The sequence below is a fragment of the Argentina silus genome (assembly GCF_951799395.1).
Source record: "Argentina silus genome assembly, chromosome: 9".
In the NCBI taxonomy this organism is placed as follows: Eukaryota; Metazoa; Chordata; class Actinopteri; order Argentiniformes; family Argentinidae; genus Argentina; species Argentina silus.
The window spans coordinates 8,616,769-8,635,812 of record NC_139663.1 but is presented as its reverse complement, the minus strand read 5'-3'; the positions used below and the strand labels follow the sequence as shown (position 1 = coordinate 8,635,812).

The following is a 19,044-nucleotide window of genomic DNA, read 5'->3' as shown; positions in this document are numbered from 1 at the left end:
ATGACTTTATTGTACATTACACAAGGAAACAGAAATGTGTATTTTTGCATAACAATTTTTTTCTCCCCGCAATCCTGTTGCTTCTCATTTGTCCATTCCTCTCTGTGCCGACTACCAATAGAATAGAGCACTAGTAGCTCTCTAGTGCCATCTAGTGTAAGTTAAAGATATTGTTTCTTCTCAGCAGCAATCCTGATAGTTATCAATTCCCTCTGGTCTGGCCCACCACTCACAGGAGTTGTAGTAGCCTACAGGTGTTGTGAGGTGGAGTGCACTATAGAAAATATGAGAAATAAGCGGGTATCACTGGTGTTCTCAGTATCTATAACCTAGATTATCAATAGAATAATTATAACCACATTCTAAAACATTTTAGGGCACTTTCTTTTTTTGTGATCACATTTGTGTATGTTATTTTATAACAACAACATGAACTTTAGGGCACTTTCTAATTGTCGTCCAATTATAGTTTAAACGAATTATTTTCTGCTCTTGCTCTATCTACACTGGCAGTGTAATACTGGGAGCTTACAGGACTGAGGTGAGGTGTCATCATAAGGCCAGGGTTGTTCTTGTGCCTCAGCGGATCACGTGGTGATGAGTCTGAGCAGTAGCGTGGCAGCGGCGGCGCTGACCTCGCCTGCGCTGTGCCACAGCCCTGCGCTCACGCACCCGCCCTTGGAGGGAAGGAAAACAACATGCGAACGGGAGGCTCCCTGGTGTAGGAAAAACAGCACGAGTTTTTGCATGAAGCGAAACCAGTCATTTCACTATCAATTTTACCGAAGAAAATGTGAGAATGTTATGAATACAATTGTTTGTTTTTTCAATTGAATGTTGCCCATGAACAGAGGAAGTTCTCAGGATTGATTAGGCTACATGCATTGCCATGAATATGCAAAATATGCGTATGTTTTTCTGGGATACATGTTTATATATATGATAATAAATATGTCATTATCATAATAGTCATAACAATAATAATATTTATTATTATAACTACTACATATCCTTATAGGCTTATGTCAGTGTTATATGCAGGCTTAGGACCAAACATCACAAATCAATTGTATTGGCTATCTACAGCAGAGGTAAACCTATTAGTAGTAGCCTTCAGCATTGGTAGTTGTAATAGTCTAAAACAGTAGTGCTCAATTGGTATCATTGGTATAGTGGTCCATTACACGAATCACTAGCACAAATGAGTCCATGTTGTGTCCACGCTTCTTTTTCAAGACGCATATGCATGCTTTTCACCCCAGTCCGGCTAGTCGGGCTCAGGCACAGTATGATCATAATAAAGACGTCACCCCCTGCTCGGACTGAGCCAGCTAAGTGCGCAGCTTTTAACTGTACAACTACAATCTCAGCATGCTTACGGACGACATCGGAATCTTTGTATCCCCTCGGCGTGTGAACACAAATACGTGGGGACCGTATCTGCAACGCAACCGGAGCGAAGAAAGCGTTATTTCATGGTGGATCTCAAGACCGGAGTTCTGTTCAATGCGTTAGTGGCGGACTCGAGTCGCTAAAATAGGAGGTAGGATACGAGGATTCTTAAAGGTATTTGTAACTGCGACACTGTATCAACGCTGAACATGTGTGCGCGTCATGGAGATGGACATAAGACATACCACATAGCAAATGTTATTGGTCGGTTGCGTCATGAGTTCAACGCTCACTTGTGTAAAATTGACACAATTTAAATGGATATAGGCTGTGTGGAACCGTGGCTGCGACTGAAGTAGACTAACCACAGAGACGGCTAAACCTTAGCGCTCTGCTCATTTCCCCTGCCGACGGAAAACCTTAGCAAAGCGTGGCATTATTTCTTCCAATCTATTGGAGGACATATAGGCCTATAATGTGGGGAATGGTTTCAGAATTTAGAAAATGGTAGCGTATTATGAAATACGGGAAAAGTAGAGGCTACTACGCAGTTATAACTGCTCCATTTCATATTGCCTTTCTAAAGAGGCACGCCCACTTTCACCGAGCAATGTTGTATGTGCACGGGGTAACATGTGTCTTTCAGACAGCCATTCTAACTGTAATAATCACCCGTTTGACGTGCTTGCGGTTTTACTTAATGATTGTGTAATTTCATGATTTAGTTCTCCCACTGTTTGGCCCTTCTGCGCCTCGCCTCATCATGATCGAGGACGAATGATACATAGTTGCACTGACCAGGATGTAATAGTGGCCAGGGCTTTTAAAGGACTTTAAATGCAATCCTCAGTCAGTGTTGTTTTGCTAACAGAAGGGGGCGGTCGTTTTCTCACACACTCATACAGAGCACACAGTGAATGGCAAAGTTTTGAGTCATGCGTTTCATAATGAGGTGTGTGTGTGTGTGTGTGTGTGTGTGTGTGTGTGTGTGTGTGTGTGTGTGTGTGTGTGTGTGTGTGTGTGTGTGTGTGTGTGTGATTCATCTCTTACGGGAAGGGGAAGGCTTCTGGAAAATAACGTTTGCTACTGATGTTATCACATCCTAGTAAAATCACATGCCTTTGGAATCCAACTGCTATCAGGCACTGCACATAAAACATAGAAAACATTCACACAACAGATTTACAAATACAGTACTGTCTTCAACAAAATACCACTGCTAAATTACACACAAGATATGTGAGGTATTTTCGGTCCTCCAGACTGGTCCCATGTGCTGTTTATTTACCCCTTTCAGTATGTTACTGCCAGGACAGTTCTCTCTACCTATCCCTGTTGTTTTATTAGTGTGTTACTAACTCCAGTAAATGCTGTCATGGTGCAGGACCATGGAAGAGGCCCCGGCCCCTGCCCCTGCCCCAGCCCTAACCTTAGCCCCTGGCCCAAACCCAAACCCAGCACCAGCCTCTAACCCACCCTCTCCCAGCCTAGTGGAGTGGAGGAAGAGGGTCAAGTCTGAGTACATGCGTCTTCGTCAGCTGAAGCGCTTTAAGAAAGCAGAGAAGGTCAAGGTGAGGGCACTTTCTCTCTCCCTTTTTTTTCTGTCTTCATTGAAAACGTTGTTGTGACAGTGAACATGTATTTGGGATTGTGTACGCCTGACATACTATCCTTTTGTATGTCTTTTTCAGGCCCTGTACATGTCCAACCGGCAGAAGATAGAGGAGCACACCAATGTCTTGAATGACGAGTGGTCCAAGCTCAGGATCCAGTCCATCCCCCTGTCCAATGCAGGTGGAGCACAACCTGGCAAGAAGGTTAGAAAAAGATATGGGGATAGAGAGAGAGAGAGAGAGAGAGAGAGTGATAGAGGGACAGAGAAAGAAGAAGAAGGAGAGAGAGAGTGAAAGATCACCTGACCTGATTACATGACACTTATCTCAGGTCCTCCCCATCCTGTCTTTGCTTCTGGCTCAGCTCATAAACCTGCCTGTGCTGCTCTGGCTTGATTTGTAATCCTGCTCTCTGCTGCTCTGGCTCGACTTGTAATCCTGCCCTAGGCTGCTCTGGCTCAACTGACATCCTGTCCATTAGTGTGCTGATTTGTAAAGACCCCTCTGAGAGTAGTCGTCCATTTAACAGCCTCTTTCGAGCTCCATCTGACCTCTGACCAGTCCAAAGTCTCCTCTCCAACTAGACTTTCACAGGACTTTTGTGTTTCATCTCTTCTCAGGAAAAAGCTGGGCTGCCAAAAGGGAAAAGAGCTGATGTTGTAATTGCCTGAAGGCAAGACCAGACCAGAATATTTTGTTCTGAAATGTTGGTGCGCTCCTCCCTTATGTTAGAACTGTATTTACACTCACTCAATGTGGCAGCCTCTGTTTTCAGTTTTGTAATTGGACCTGGGGATCATTGTCTAGTTCTGCTCCACTGTCTTACACTGCTCTTCCTCTCGTCCTATCACAGCTGTGTATGGTGGAGTTTGGCTTCCCAGCGTTTAAAGCTCAGGCAGTTGCCATGCGGCCCCTGACGACGGTGGCAGGAATCCCCTTCATGAACTCCTGGTCCCCTCTGCAGGACAACTTCATGGTATGGGACATTCTCTAAAGTAGGCCAAGTCTATACATTCTCATACACTCACACACAGATACACACACACACATGCAGCATTCAGGCTCTCAGTAACACATACACACACAGGCTCTCACAACTCACAATAAGGGTCTATGCACAGCTTACACTGTACACCTGTGTAGCTATGCTGATATAACTTTAGTAACAATATTGTACTAACATGTTCTCACATAAAAAAATCCAAACACACACACACACACACACACACACACACACACACACACACACACACACACACACTGCCACCATTTATCTCAGTGTATGTTTCTTCTGGTGTAGGTGGATGATGAGACGTTTCTCCACAACATCCCCTACATGGGAGATGAGGTCCTGGAGCAAGACGAGGCTTTCCTGGAGGAGCTCATCGACAACTATGACGGGGTCCATGGGGACAGAGGTGTGTGTCAAAGACCTGAGGACTATTGCACCATGATGATGTCACCAGAGGTTCCATCCTCTCTGTCCTGTTTGGATGACATGCATTGTCAGTCTAATTTATCACAGCATGTTTTATTGGGGACGTGGGGTTGGGCGGACTGCTATGATGTCATCAGTACATGCTGTGTGCTTGTGTAAACACATTGTTTTGGGGATATGTATTGACACGTGCTGTATGATGTCATCAGTAAGCGCTGACATGTTCACATGTGTGGTTGTGTTCCAGAGGGAGGGTTTATCAACGATGAGATCTTTAAAGAGCTGGTGGAGGCCCTGAGCCAATACTCAGACCAGGAGGAGGAAGAGGAGGAGGCAGCAGGGGAGGAGAAAGGGGAGAAAGATGAGGAGGAAGGGGGGAGGAACAGTGCTGAGGATGGGTCAGAGGAGACCAAGTTGGGGCCTGTTGCCCTCTTCAGGAGAAAGAGGAGGAGCATTACTGAGGGTAAGTTTCCTCTTGAACATTTGGCAGGCATAAGCACATGGTAACAAAGTTCATGTCTCTGAGGTATGATTGGATCTGGTAAATGTTTGCACAGAGTGTCCTTGCCGCCTCTGTAACAGTAATTTGCATGTGTTGCTGAATTAAAGTGTGCATGCATGCGTGCCCGTGCGTGTGTGTGCGCATGTGTAAGTGAATATGTGTGTGTGTGTGTGTGTGTGTGTGTGTGTGTTTGTGTTCTTCTTTTATGCTTGTCCTCCCTCTCTTAGCCTAAAACTTAAAGGTGAACCTTTAAATGGCATGAGACGTGGCATGAGAGAGCCGGTATAGGTTTAACACTGTGACTGTCCCCAGCATTTCACAGCAGCCAAGAGGTTGTCCTGCCACAGCATAGTGGCACGAGCATTGTTTACTTTAGAATCTGTCCCGGGGACAGTGTGGGAGAACCTGTTTGCTCATGACACCAATACGGTCAGGCTCTAGTTTCAGAGGGAGCCCTAGGAATTATGGGAACTGGGGGGTGTCAGTGTCTGGGCGATGCCAACATCAAGAGAGAGTGAGTGAGAGACAAGCACTCCACTGTCACTCAGAACACATCGGAAAGACAAACAATCCTGGGTCTTGGGTTCCTCTTATTACACTCATAGTGCAAACACAAGTCATTTATAATGGGCTGTACACTTTGTTGTTGGCCAACGTGTTGCTTACATGTGTTACATACTTTTTTCAGCTGAATGGGAGATGGGTCGGAGTAGCCCAGAGAGACAGTGGAGTGACCGGCTAATTTCTTTGTTCTTCTCTTTATGTTCATTAGTAAAAGATTTACCCACCAATAAGAAGATCCCGCACGATAACATATTCACGGCCATCGCCTCGATGTTCCCCTACAAGGGGACGACGGAAGAACTGAAGGAAAAGTAAGAAAGTGCACAAAAACGAGGCATCCACGTGTGCTGTGCTTAGCCGAGCGTTGCTTAGTGTTCACCATGGAGACAGGAGCTCCCAGAGAGCCTCTGTGATAATGGTCTGTGCTCTCTCAGACTCAAAGGGGGATTCGCATCAGCATCTGAAAGGGCTTCTCTTTGAGCATAGTGTTTACTTTCTGGGCCAAATCCACCTGCAACTGAGTCAAAACTACAGGCCCTTTCCATTTTCACTTCTGCCCAACCCAAGTGCGACCATATATCATGTGTTTATAAGAGGATTGAACTAAACACTAAATGATATTATGTATATTACAATGTGCTGTTGTTATTTCCCCCCCCCCCCCCCCCCCCTCTCCCTCCTACCCCAAATGGTCCAGGTACAAGGATCTCCTAGAGCCCCCCAGCCCAGTCAAGCTGCCCCCCCTGTGCACCCCCAACATGGACGGGCCGTTCGCCAAGTCTGTGCAGCGGGAGCAATCACTCCACTCCTTCCACACGCTCTTCTGCCGGCGCTGCTTCAAATATGACTGCTTCCTCCACCGTAAAGTGTCCTTAGGCATCTCTCTCACACACCGGTCAAACCTTCCTGTCTTTCTCTATCGCCATCTTCCTTGTTTGATATCCCATCAATCCATCCATCATTGTGTTGCTTCCTCTCTCAGAGTTTGAATGAACTGTCACAGGTTATGTGATGATAATCTACACGCTTCTACTCTCACACTCCTGCTGTACAACTGTTAATGGGGATGGTAGTAACAGTTTATTACGTGTGTCTTTCTTCTCAGCCTTCCACGCTACACCCAATGTTTACAAGAGGAAGAGCAAGGAGATTCGCATAGAGACAGAACCCTGTGGACAGGACTGCTTTCTGCTACAGGTGGGACCCATGACGACGACTCACCAGACGACCTAGCAATGATCTCTTATTGGCCCGGCCCTCCTTTTAACACTCTGTCCTCTCGTCTCTCCGTCTCTGTAGAAAGGGGCTAAAGAATTTGCGGATCAGAACATGCAGCGCTCCCAGAGGTCCCGGCGCCACCGGCGACAGGCCCGCCCCCCCAGCGCCAGCTGCCCCGGCCCATCAGGTTCTACTGAGGAGGGCAAGGAGGGCGACAGTGATCATGAGACCACCAGCTCCTCAGGTAGGGACAGTGACCACGAGACCACCAGCTCCAGTAGGGACAGTGACCACGAGACCACCAGCTCCTCAGGTAGGAGACAGGAACCACGCGACCACCTGTTCCGCAGGTAGGGACAGTGACCACCAGACCACCAGCTCCTAAAGTAGGGCAAATACTGGCACTGCAGGGATGGACAAACTAGTTAATCACGTGTGTGGAAGACTACTGTAGCGCCTTACTGTACTGTAGGTATGAGACCACCTCCTCTAAAGACTGTAGACCTGCCATATTGAATGTCTCAAAGTAAAGTTAGTGTTGCAGTGAGAGAATGGATCATCTAAGGTTCTCCACGAACCTCATGTGTCAGAATGGCTCATTATGTGGAAACTGACTGCAGTACATCCGAAAACAGAAACTTGGGCTGAAAATTGCAGTTTTATAAAACATAGGCAGCATATCTCTTTTCTTTCTCCTTCTCCCTCTCCCTCTCCCTCTCCTTCACTCTCTCACTCGCTCTCCAAACAAAACAATCCAACCATCAGTTTTGCAGCCTGCAGCCCCAAAACAAACAGATTCTTCGCTCAGCCCCTCCCCCTCGCTTCCTCTTCATATTGACAGATTCATGTGGAGAGCAGCGGGAGAGAAATAAGAGCACTCTCTCTCTCTCTCTCTCTCTCTCTCTCTCTCTCTCTCTCTCTCTCTCTCTCTCTCTCTCTCTCTCTCTCTCTCTCTCTCTCCCACTCTCCCCAGTCCCATTCTCTGCCCCTCTTCTCACCTCTCCATCTCCCCCCTCTCCCCTCTTTTATACCTCTCCTTCTCTCAGGCGATTAGCTCCCTCTATAGTTGTAGTCACTGCAGCTCTTCATTGTGAAGACAGAGCATTGAGCGTAGCTGGTGACCCAGAGGCTTTTTCTCACTTGCTCAAATGATGCGAGAAAACAGATTGATGAGCAGATTAATAAGCATTCCCAGAGCGTTAGCATGTGGTCACAGCAATGCTGCCATGAACCTGTTGCCAAGCAACAGCGTGTGTGTGTGTGTGTGTGTGTGTGTGTGTGTGTGTGTGTGTGTGTGTGTGTGTGTGTGTGTGCGTGTGTGCGTGTGTGTGTGTGTGTGTGTGTGTGTGTGTGTTTCAGAGGGGAACTCTCGGTGTCAGACCCCCACCAAGCAGCGTCCAAGGGAAGAGGACGGGGAACAGGCTGAGTGTCCAGTCCAGTGGAGCGGGGCAGAGGAGTCCCTGTTCAGAGTGCTGCATGGCACCTACTACAACAACTTCTGCTCCATCGCCCGCCTCATAGGGACCAAGAACTGCAAACAGGTGAACCACACACACACACACACACACACACACACACACACACACACACACACACACACACACACACACACACACACACACACACACACACACACACACACACATACTATACATCCCACTGATCTATCTTCTGCACACAGTCTCCTGGCCTATACAAAGACAAACATCACACTTTGTTTTGCTGTGTTGTGGTATCTTGGCATCAACCAGGGTCCACCAGAGTGTTGCAAAACATAGAATTCCTTTGACAGTTATTTTATTGATTGGACCATTTGGGGAGATTACAAAAAGAACAGCATGTGGAGTCAGACATTTAGACATTTATTAGATGTCTATGATATCTTTCTCACTCTCCCAGACTCACACAGCGTGAGGCAATGTGATCCGCCCCTAGCCGATGTGTTCAGTATGTGGGTATTGTATAGGAAACATATTAGAGCCTTTGATTAGATTTGAACACAAAGCATCGATTTGAACACAGACATTAAATCCCCCCAATAACACATGGAAACAAAGACAGAGAGACAAAGGCAGAGAAGCGCGACAGAGATCCACCACAGACACGGCAAAGCGGCTCCCCCGCAGCACCCCCCCTAACCCAGTCTGAGAGGTCCAAAGACAATGCTAGTGTGACTGGCATGGCCCTGTTATCCCTCTGAGAGCCTGTGGTTTGGCTGACTGGAAACGCTCAAACCAGCTCCAGTGTAATGTGCGTCTGTCTGTCCTAGGGTGAAAGCCAAATCAGTTTTTTGGCAGACAGAGGTGGTTTGGGGCTTTGTGTGTGTGCGTGCGTGTGTGTGTGTGTGTGTGTGTGTGTGTGTGTGCGTGTGTGTGTGTGTGTGTGTGTGTGTGTGTGTGTGTGTGTGTGTGGTGTGTGCGTGCGTGCGGGTGAGTGTGGGTGCGTGTGTTTAGCTGTAGCCTAACAGTGGGGGGTGATTGGGGAGGAGTAGGATGTTCTATGGACTAATCAGCCACATAATGTGAGTGATGCTCCACCACAAAATAAGAAGTATGCGTGTGTGTCTGCAAGCGTGTTTGCATGTGTGCTTGCATGCATGTGTGTGTGGTGTGTGTGGGTGTGTTGTAACTGCAGCCTAACAGTGGGGGGTGATAGGGGAGGGGGAGGATGTTATCAGTCTCATAACGTAACGCATTAAATATAACACACAATAAGACACCCAACACCATAACCCCAGGATTTTAGGAATTTTGTGTCACCACAGTTTAGTGTACAAGTGAGTTGTATCAGGGTGTTATAGTGTTGTTCCCCTCTCTCCCAGGTGTACGAGTTTGCAGTGAAAGAGGTGCTGCTCCTTCGCGTTCCCCTGGAGGATGGAGGGACCTCCCCTCAGAAGAAGAAGAGGAAGCACAGGTACTGTAAGATGGACACTGTGTCAGCATGACCTCACAGGGTTGTAGAGAGAATGTTACACACTGGGGGAGAGATAGGCTCACGTTAATAATTCTTTCACACTTTTAGTATACAATAAGATGGGGCAAGTGAAAAGATTAAATAAGTTAGTCCTTGTTTTGTGTTTTTATTGAATGCTAGGTTATGGGCAAAGATCCAACTTAAAAAAGGTATGTTTGTATGGTCTTTCCTGTAATATTGAATATATCAATCAATGAGTACTGTGGTATGCATTCTTCATTTGCACTTTTGAAATAGTATACTGCACATTGCATGGACTAAATCCTTTGTCCTCAAATGCTCTAGATAACTCGTCCAATCAGGTGTACAACTACCAGCCATGTGACCACCCAGACCATCCATGTGACAGCTCCTGTCCCTGTGTGATGACCCAGAATTTCTGTGAGAAGTTCTGCCAGTGTGACCACGAGTGTGAGTATCACCTTACCCACACAGACACACAGACACACACACACACACACACACACACACACACACCCACACACACCCACACCCCCACACCCCCACTCACACACACACACACACACACACACACACACACACACACACCTCCTATTGTATATCGTCTTACTCTCACACACCACCTCACAACACACACAGACTCTATGCAGGGGATTACAATATACATATGCCTGAACACACTGTGCCTGTGCATTCCATATCACCTACAGTACACTGCAATGGCTGTTGACACTAAACCATATAGTACCTGCAATGAACGTCTAGGTAGGTCAGCAGGTCTGCTTAGTTATATGAATAAGAAGGTGTCTACTCTTAGTTGTACTGAAAGCTCCCTCTTCTTCTCTGAGGATAAAAAGCCCTCTGGACGGGCCACAATAGAACAGGGGAGCAGTATGTAAACTGATCCTCGTCCTCTCACTGCATTAGCAGGAAAAGCTGTCCTCTGGCAGGGTTGGTTGGGCATCTGTTCAACACAGGGCTGTGTTCACAATGTGCTGAGACATTCATCACGGCAGAAATGAGCCAGAACACTCAACGCAGTTCCAGAAATGCCCACAGGGCGGAGGAATGCATTTTGTATTTTTTTGTGTGTTCTGGAGACATTTTGGGGAAAGAAAGAGAGAGTGGGGGAAGTGAGAGAGAGATAGAACGAGAGAGTGAGTCTCTCTCTTTCTCTCTGTGTGTGTGTGTGTGTGTGTGTGTGTGTGTGTGTGTGTGTGTGTGTGCGCGCGCGCACACGTGTGTGTGCGTTTGCACGTATGTGTTGAGGGGGTCGATCTTGGCTCAGAATTTATGGCTTTGGCTCAATTGTCTCTGATAGAAGAACAGTTATCCCACCCCCTTCCTCCCTCTCTCTGCTGTTTCTCCTCCAGTCGTTTAGTAGAGCTGGGTCCAAACAGGAAGCAGCCTAGGGTTTACATGTGTGAGCTCCGCAGTCCTGGAGAGGAATCAAAGAGATGTGACAGGCTCCGTGCCTGAAATACAACATCATCTACACATTCATAATATGAGTCAGACCACTCAGACTTAACAATGCTCAAGGATATATAGACACACACACACACACACACACGCTAACACACTGGCGGCGAGAACACTTTCTGGTCTGGTTATGAAGTATTTTCCCACAGCTAAACCTGTAGGAGAGGGACATTTTAAGTTGTGTCTGTCTGCTCATTTTCCCCATCCATCTGCCCAGAGGGCTTTCCGCTCCTCCCTGTGCAGCTGTATTTCAGCATAGCTGCCAGTAGAGGTCACTGATTGATGAGATGCTCTGCAGAGCAGCTTTCTTGCCTTTGAAGCCCTGTTAATTAATGCAAGTGCGGTTATGATTTGTCACTGAGAGTTATGTTTCAGAGTAGTTTTAGTCTCCTGGGGTCTCTCGGTTGTTGGCATAGTATGTCCCGTACCATTTTTAAACGCAAACGTAAACCTATTCAAATCCCTGTGGGAATACTATCTGTGTTGTTTTTCAGGCCCGAACCGTTTCCCGGGTTGCCGGTGTAAGACCCAGTGCAACACTAAACAGTGCCCTTGCTACCTGGCTGTGAGGGAGTGTGACCCAGATCTGTGCATGACCTGCGGAGCTGCAGACCACTGGGACAACAAGGTGGTCATCTGCAAGAACTGTAGTATCCAGAGAGGCCTGAAGAAGGTAGGAAACCGGGTTAGTCTGCCTATTAGAACAGATAAAAGGATCTCATTTTGCTGATAATAATGCTGAATGTCATTATGACATTATGTTGAATTCAGATCAGAGGCGATGCTTCAATGATTACAGCACATGCTGAGGAAGAGGAGGAGTGGTATTTACTCCACCTTTTTCTGGGTGTTTTGGATTCATGTCAGCCACCTTTAACCTTTTACCTCTGACCTCTCCCAGCACCTCCTGCTGGCCCCGTCAGACATAGCAGGCTGGGGCACCTTCATCAAAGAGCCTGTTCAGAAGAATGAATTCATCTCAGAATACTGCGGAGAGGTAAGGCCAAATAGTTAACAGTATATCTACATATTGAGGACAACATACCCATTAAATGGGGGTATAGTGTGGGTTTATTTGTTTTTTCGAATGTGTTGGTATGTGCATTCCTGTCAGTGGTCTGAATATGTATTCATGTTGCGTGTGTGTGTGTGTGTGTGTGTGTGTGTGTGTGTGCGTGTGTGTGTGTGTGTGTGTGTGTGTGTGTGTGTGTGTGTGTGTGTGCGCCTACAGCTGATCTCACAGGATGAGGCTGACCGACGGGGTAGGATCTATGACAAATACATGTCCAGCTTCCTCTTCAACCTAAACAACGGTAACGATTCCTCTTCACTCTCTGAAATGTCTGTTAATTACATTTTTTCACACAGTATAGTAACTGTGTTCAAGAATGATGAAGCTGACACTGGTGTATCTCCATAGACTTCGTTGTGGACGCCACACGGAAAGGGAACAAAATCCGCTTTGCGAATCACTCGGTGAACCCAAATTGCTACGCTAAGGGTAAGTAAAGATTATGTCCGGTCAACCACAGAGCATGTTGAAGAGGATGATTGAGTTGTGTTGTATTAAAATGATGATTTGATGGTTGACCGTGGGGTTGCTGCTGCTGTCGTTCTAGTGGTCATGGTGAACGGAGACCACCGCATTGGGATCTTTGCCAAACGGGCTATCCTGCAGGGAGAGGAGCTCTTCTTTGACTACAGGTAGAGTACAAAGTACTGTAGTGGAATTGCAGTTCAGTTTTATACTTAGTACATAATTTCAGTGATAGTCGTTTTTTTTTATATAAATATATGTGTTTTGATATATTTCCTACTTGCAGGATAAGGTAGAGATGCCTACCCATACATAATGACATGGTTGTTGTCACGGAGACATACTGTATGTGTTATGATATGGCTTCCACATTGAGGCTTCCCACTGACCAGTGGCGGGCGGTGTATTTTACACCTAGGCCTTCAGTGCTATCCACCCGCAATTAAACCACCTTCGAATAACCTCACCATGACACTAGAGCTATAGGCTACTGTCATTCGACGTAACCACCCCATATTCACCGTGACAGTAACCTTTATCGAGTGGAATAAAGTGATTTAACACGAAGCTCAACACCTAGAGTTACAAACAAAAAACAACAGGGCTAAGTAAAAATCTGGCTGCACTGGACTTGATGTCCTCACCAGGGTGGAGAAGGCTGTTTTCAATCTCTGCAGCAGGCTTGAGGTCCTGGTTAGGCTGAAGCAGGCTGGCTACACTGGACATGAGGTCCTCACTTGCCAGGAGAATGCTGGTATCAGTCACTGCAGGTTTGAGGTCCTGGTGAGAGTTGACCAGGCTGGTGTCAATCACTGCTGGCTTTAGGGAGGCCATGACCTTAGCCTTAAAAAGGGTGAGAAGAAATTACAGCAATAAACTTTTACAGAACAGCTATGAACTGGATATTCCATTTACAACTAGTTGTTATCACACAACTTGTTTTACATTGAATACTGTTTTGACAAGATGTGTAATACAGTGACAATTGCATGAACATTTTACCATCACATTTCAATGAAACACATTATTTCATTTTCACATTGATAATGACATTGTTAACATGAAAATATTGATCCATACAGGATAAATAAAGAATAATAATGTGTTAATAAAGATCTATAATGAGAAAAAACAGTACAACAGTGTAACAGAGAGGGACAGTAGGAGTACTGCTTACAGGCTTGAGGTCCTGGTTAGAGTTGACCAGGCTGGTATCAGTCACTGCTGGTTTCAGGTCCTGGCTAGACTGAAACAGGCCGGCTTCAGAAGACTTGACCTCCTCACCAGACAGAAGCAGGCTAGCTGCATTGGACATGAGGTCCTTGCCAGGGTGGAGCAGGCTGGTGTCAACCACTGCAGCAGGCTTGAGGTCCTCACCAGGGTGGACCAGGCTGGTAACAGAACTGCTCTGCTCATGTTCCTCTTCCAACTCCAGCAGGAGTTGAATAGTAGCTGAGTCCATTATCACCATGGGCTCCCACACCATGCTGTCAAGGCCTGCCACACCTGAGGCTCCGGGCTGGAGGCTGGTGCTCAGAGTGGGGGGTGAGGATGGGGAGCGTTAATCCACCCTGAGCAGAGAGCTGTCACAGGCTGCTGGAGCATTTAAGTATTTCTCCCCTAGTAGCTCACAGAGGGACTGGGACATGGATTTGGCCTGGGGGAGCAGGCTGGTACCATTGACTGCTGCTGGTGTGATGTCCTCACCAGGGTGGGGCAGGCTGATGTCAACCACTGACGCTGGCTTGAGGTGCTCGCCAGAAGGAAGCAGGCTGGTAGAAGAACAGCTCTGTTCATACTTCTCTCCCATCGCTAGGAGGAGTTGAAACTCAGCAGAATCCACGGTCATCTTCGTCTCCCACTCCATGCTGTCAAGGGCTGCCTGGCCAGCAGTGTGCAGGATGGCCTCCAGAGTGGGGGGTGATGCTGGGGAACATTCATCCAGAGTGTGGGGTGAGGCTGGAGAACAGTCATCCACCCAGAGTAGGAAGTCCTCACAGCCTGCTGGGGCATAGCAATACTTCTCTCCCACTGTCTCAGCATAGCTCTGGCCGATGTATTCGCTGTCAGGCCCTTTGAGGGCATTGAGTTGATTCACCCTCTCATCTGAGAAGTCTGAAAGAAACACCATGGAAACATAGGGTAAACACAACTGATTTTGTCTCTGAAGGCAAAGGATATTTGACAACAAACATATAATTTTCCCCTCTCAGAACTCTTAAAAACTACAGAAAGTATTTTAAAAGCCATTAATAATAAATCCTACACCAATGCATGAGATATTTAACAGTATTTGTTCCTTGTATTGCTTGGTAACAAGAGAAACAGTATACAGTGATTTGAGCCAATTTCACCTACATTTCAATTATAACCCCATGCACTAAGGTTTACATTTTGAATACAAGTCTTCATTTTAAAACTACAATTTGAGTTATAATTTCGTATTCTCACCTGAAAAGTAATGGTCGTCCATTGTCGTCCGTAATTAATGTTGTAAAATGTAAGGTTATCGCTGTGTGACTGTCTTGTTTGCGAGCAAAGAAGAACTAATTTATGGAGTTCTTCAGAAGTTAGAAGAATGTGTCTGTATTGTGATGCTCTATCGAAGAGATGGATTCGGATTCCTTGCAACTACAACATTCGATTACGTAGCATTACGCAATCAAGGAATTCTATGGAATTCTATTAGTGACACATTTAGCTACAGTAAAAGTAGCAAAAAAGCAAAATTGCTTTGAAAAGTAGGCCCTAATCAAATGATGTGGTTGTTGGCCCACACACTCACACATCATGGGCTTTAAAAACGCCGGCCCTACTGTAGCTTGCGAAATGGAAAATAAGATATTGTAGAGAGACTTTATGTCCCATTATTGATTAGCCTATAGTATCCAATAACATCCGTTTGCTATCTTATTTCCATGTCTTTATAAACTAAGAATATCTACATAAGAATTATATACGAGACAAGCTGGCAGTGCAAGTTTGGCCCACTTTCTGGGTGAAAAATGTCGTAAAAAAGTGCGTAAAAAGAGCGGCGGGTGCGCAATGGGTCCAGTATAGCGAGTCTGTGGTTTCAGATGAATTGCTTTCGGACAGTATGCTAAATACATTCCGTTTCTTTGAGAAACGTCCGAACATTTCGAACAGGTTTGTTATACGTGAAACCGAGAGGTATTCGCTGGACTGTTTGCTAGGGTGTAATGCTGCTTTCAGCTTGTCTGGGTGAGAATAGATATTCAAGGAATGGACCGTTTCTCTGGCAGAGATATTGTGTTTGGCAAAGTTTCAAAGACTTTGACAAGTAGAGATGGCATTAAGGCTAATGTAGGCCTGTGACACTTCTCTCATACATGTTATGAAGAGTATGTTTACCATGTAGAGTTGAATATATCATGTCAGATGGATGAATATGCTTTATTATAAACATACCATATTGCTTTGTAATAATGCACGCACGTGTGCGTGCACACACACACACACACACACACACACACACACACACAAACACTGACTTATGAGGTGCACACAATAAACCCCTGCATTTGTGGTTGAGTTCTATGATCTAATATACAATGATGAATCTACTGATGCAAGAGTGAGGTAATTAAAAGTAACCTTCATGAGAAGGTTTCGGGGCCTGACTCTCCTTCTCTCACACTCCTCCTTCCACAGATACAGCCAAGCAGATTCCGTGAAGTACGTGGGGATAGAGAGAGAGATAGACATGGTCTAACCTCACCTGCTGCATTTCCTCCAACCCCCTCTGTTTCCTGCTAAAGCTTAGGCCCCAGCCACACTAGTCCATCAGAAAACGGATAAAAACCTATGAAACCTATGAAATCACTTTACGATTTGATCCGTGGAATTGGGTCTTGACTTTTGCAACAACCTAGCACCTGAACAGTGCAATCGACAGTAGCAACGCAACCTTGTTTCTAATTGGACGAACGGACTGTGAAAGGTTCAACTCCTCAAACCTTTTTAGTCCGTAAAAAACGGACAAACATATCGGACAGACCATTGTCATCTCTGTTGTCTCTCAACGTCTGATCCCAAAAGAGAAACCGCTGGCTCAATCTGTTATTAATGGATACAACAGACTAGTGTGGCCGGGGCCTTATACCTTCACCACAACGCTACGCCTAGTGTGGAGAACTGCTCGCCTCTGCTGGACATTCAACATGATAGAGGACATATGGAGGACAACATTACAGACTGGTCCCCATTGGCAGCAGCGCTAACATGAACCACACTTCTCCCATGTCGACATTATTTGCTCAGCTATATTTCCCTGTGCAACATCACATGCATCCCTCAGTGACACCACTTCCCCCCTCCCAGTATGATGCGTTTCCTCATCACTCTACCATTCACCCTGCAAGTCTGTGTACGTGAAGCTTACTGTATGAAACTAAACAAGCAATTAGAATGGCAACAATACCTACTATATATTCAATGTATCGCTTTATACTGTACCAAGAGCATCACACCATTCTTGTTGTTTTTATTTTGTCACAGCAACAAGGTACAGTCATGAGGACATACTGTACTGTACATTACTTTGTCTGTAGTTTGGTTACTGTACCTTCCATACATCTGGGCTTTTGTTTGACCTCTCAGTAACCGATGCTAGCTTTTACAGTGTATCTATTAACAGTGAAATACTGTGCATGTGCTGTCTCTTGGTTAAACTAAACTGTAAGCACATTAGAAAGAGCCTCAGCTTTTCCTTCAAATGCAGCTCTGTAGAGTCCCTCAGTACCCTTTCATGTTACCTTAACTGTTACTCTGAAAAAACCTGCTTTATTGTTATGAGCAAACTGTAACTGACGCTAGTCTAAGGTATGATTCTGAAAAGCTCTGTATCTCTGTGACTAGCAGCAGCAACGTCAAACCCTTCATAAATAGTGAAATAAATAACATGTGCATTTATATCAATGTCCTGCAAAAATAGGCAACTGTAGGAGAAACCGACTGACTGAATGTGAACTCTACGTTGTGGTGGTGGTGGGTAGTGGGAGATCTCATTCCTACTTTCATTTTACAGCTCTAAGTCACATGTGCTGCCGGTACTCTACTAAAAGCAATGTATGTATACTGAAAGCATTTACTATTGAGTTTACATGCGCTTCGTGTCCTTTGATTTCTAATAGACTATAATCATGAATGAACCAATAACACACTATAGTCTTCCCTCAATAAACTATAAGTGCCAAATTAACCTAAACAGAAAGCAAAAGGTTGACATGTATGTATTGTGTAATGGACGGAGCTGTGTTACAGGTAACCGTTGTAAGGTTATCACTATGGGAGAAACAATAACAACAACAAAAACGAAGTTTATTTGACCAAATTGCAAGTGCCCCACTAGGATGTGTTACACCATCTGTTTGATCGCTTTCTTCATGACATCCAGGGCTGATATTCACCCTGTTTTTATTCTCATCAAAAACATGTATGCCCACTTTGACATGAGATCTTTCTGTACGGATATGACTGAAACAAAATGGAATTTACCGTTATATACAATGTATGCCTATGAAAATAAAATTTTAACTTTATACATTATAACAAGGTGTTGTGTCATGGAAAATCAATGTCAGAGATAGTAATGGTGATAATACATGTTTCTATATACCCTCAACATGTCTTCATTCAAGCAGGAGAACATACAGACCTCTTATAAAAAAAGTACCTATGTCTCTATAAAAGAGTACAAAAAAAGACACTACACCATTGCAACTTCCTTCAAGCTTCTTTATTGAAGTGTCAGTTTGGTTTTGCTTTGATTTACATAGTTGTGGTCATTTACAGTGAAAGTATTACAAAACAAAACCAAGATTACAGACGGAGAACAGAAAACTCCATAATTTCAGTGCGGTCACATACACGACTGCAGTCTCTAACATAACTGGTGCCTCCTCCTCCTCCTCCTCCTCCTACCAGATTCTGTCTGGTGTCCCAGAGAGGGTTCCACTGTAGTTTAACCTGCCTGCCCCTCCCTTTGGCCATATCTGTCAGTCTGTCTGTCTGTCTGTCTGTCTGTGTGTGTCTGTGTGTCTGTCTGTCTGTCTGTCTGTCTGTCTGTCTGTCTGTCTGTCTGTCTGTCTGTGTGTGTCTGTCTGTCTGTCTGTCTGTCTGTCTGTCTGCCTGTGTCTGACTGTCTGTCTGTGCACCTTTACATCTCTCCACTGTGGGGAATGATTCTCGTCTGTCATCTGATGTCAGCACACTCTTGTCCTTTTGTAGCCGTATACTCATTCCCTATAATCACCTCTCAGGTCCCTCACTTACTGTTCACACTGCCTTGTGATTGGGCTTTGGGCCAGACAGCCAGACAGACGGCCAATCAGCACAAGTCTTT

The 19,044-nt window shown here is 45.5% G+C and overlaps 1 protein-coding gene across 5 annotated transcripts; it reads left to right on the top strand.

Annotated features, from left to right (window-relative positions):
- The first annotated feature begins 673 nt into the window (after window positions 1-673).
- Window positions 674-18,245, top strand: ezh1 (enhancer of zeste 1 polycomb repressive complex 2 subunit). 5 transcript variants are annotated; one of them, XM_083676222.1, is made up of 20 exons: window positions 674-793; window positions 2,777-2,963; window positions 3,084-3,209; window positions 3,859-3,981; window positions 4,306-4,423; window positions 4,691-4,906; window positions 5,718-5,820; window positions 6,207-6,370; window positions 6,615-6,706; window positions 6,809-6,971; window positions 8,087-8,268; window positions 9,549-9,640; window positions 9,821-9,849; window positions 9,986-10,111; window positions 11,638-11,816; window positions 12,045-12,140; window positions 12,375-12,456; window positions 12,564-12,644; window positions 12,763-12,847; window positions 16,353-18,245. In XM_083676222.1, coding segments are annotated over exons 1-20 (2,307 nt in total). In that variant the 5' UTR covers window positions 674-791; the 3' UTR covers window positions 16,414-18,245. The 5 variants fall into 5 exon arrangements, with proteins under 5 accessions (XP_083532348.1, XP_083532346.1, XP_083532347.1 ...); XM_083676220.1 differs by having other exon boundaries at window positions 6,809-7,040; XM_083676221.1 differs by lacking the exon at window positions 674-793 and adding an exon at window positions 1,315-1,543 and having other exon boundaries at window positions 6,809-7,040.
- Window positions 18,246-19,044: the final 799 nt, after the last annotated feature.

What these genes read in the sequence shown, in the direction of transcription:
- ezh1 (XM_083676220.1), top strand. An exon ending in CTGCCAGTGTGACCACGAGT is followed by an intron (nt 10,112 to 11,637) that starts GTGAGTATCACC and finishes GTTGTTTTTCAG; the next exon opens with GCCCGAACCGTTTCCCGGGT. An exon ending in GAGCTCTTCTTTGACTACAG is followed by an intron (nt 12,848 to 16,352) that starts GTAGAGTACAAA and finishes CTCCTTCCACAG; the next exon opens with ATACAGCCAAGCAGATTCCG.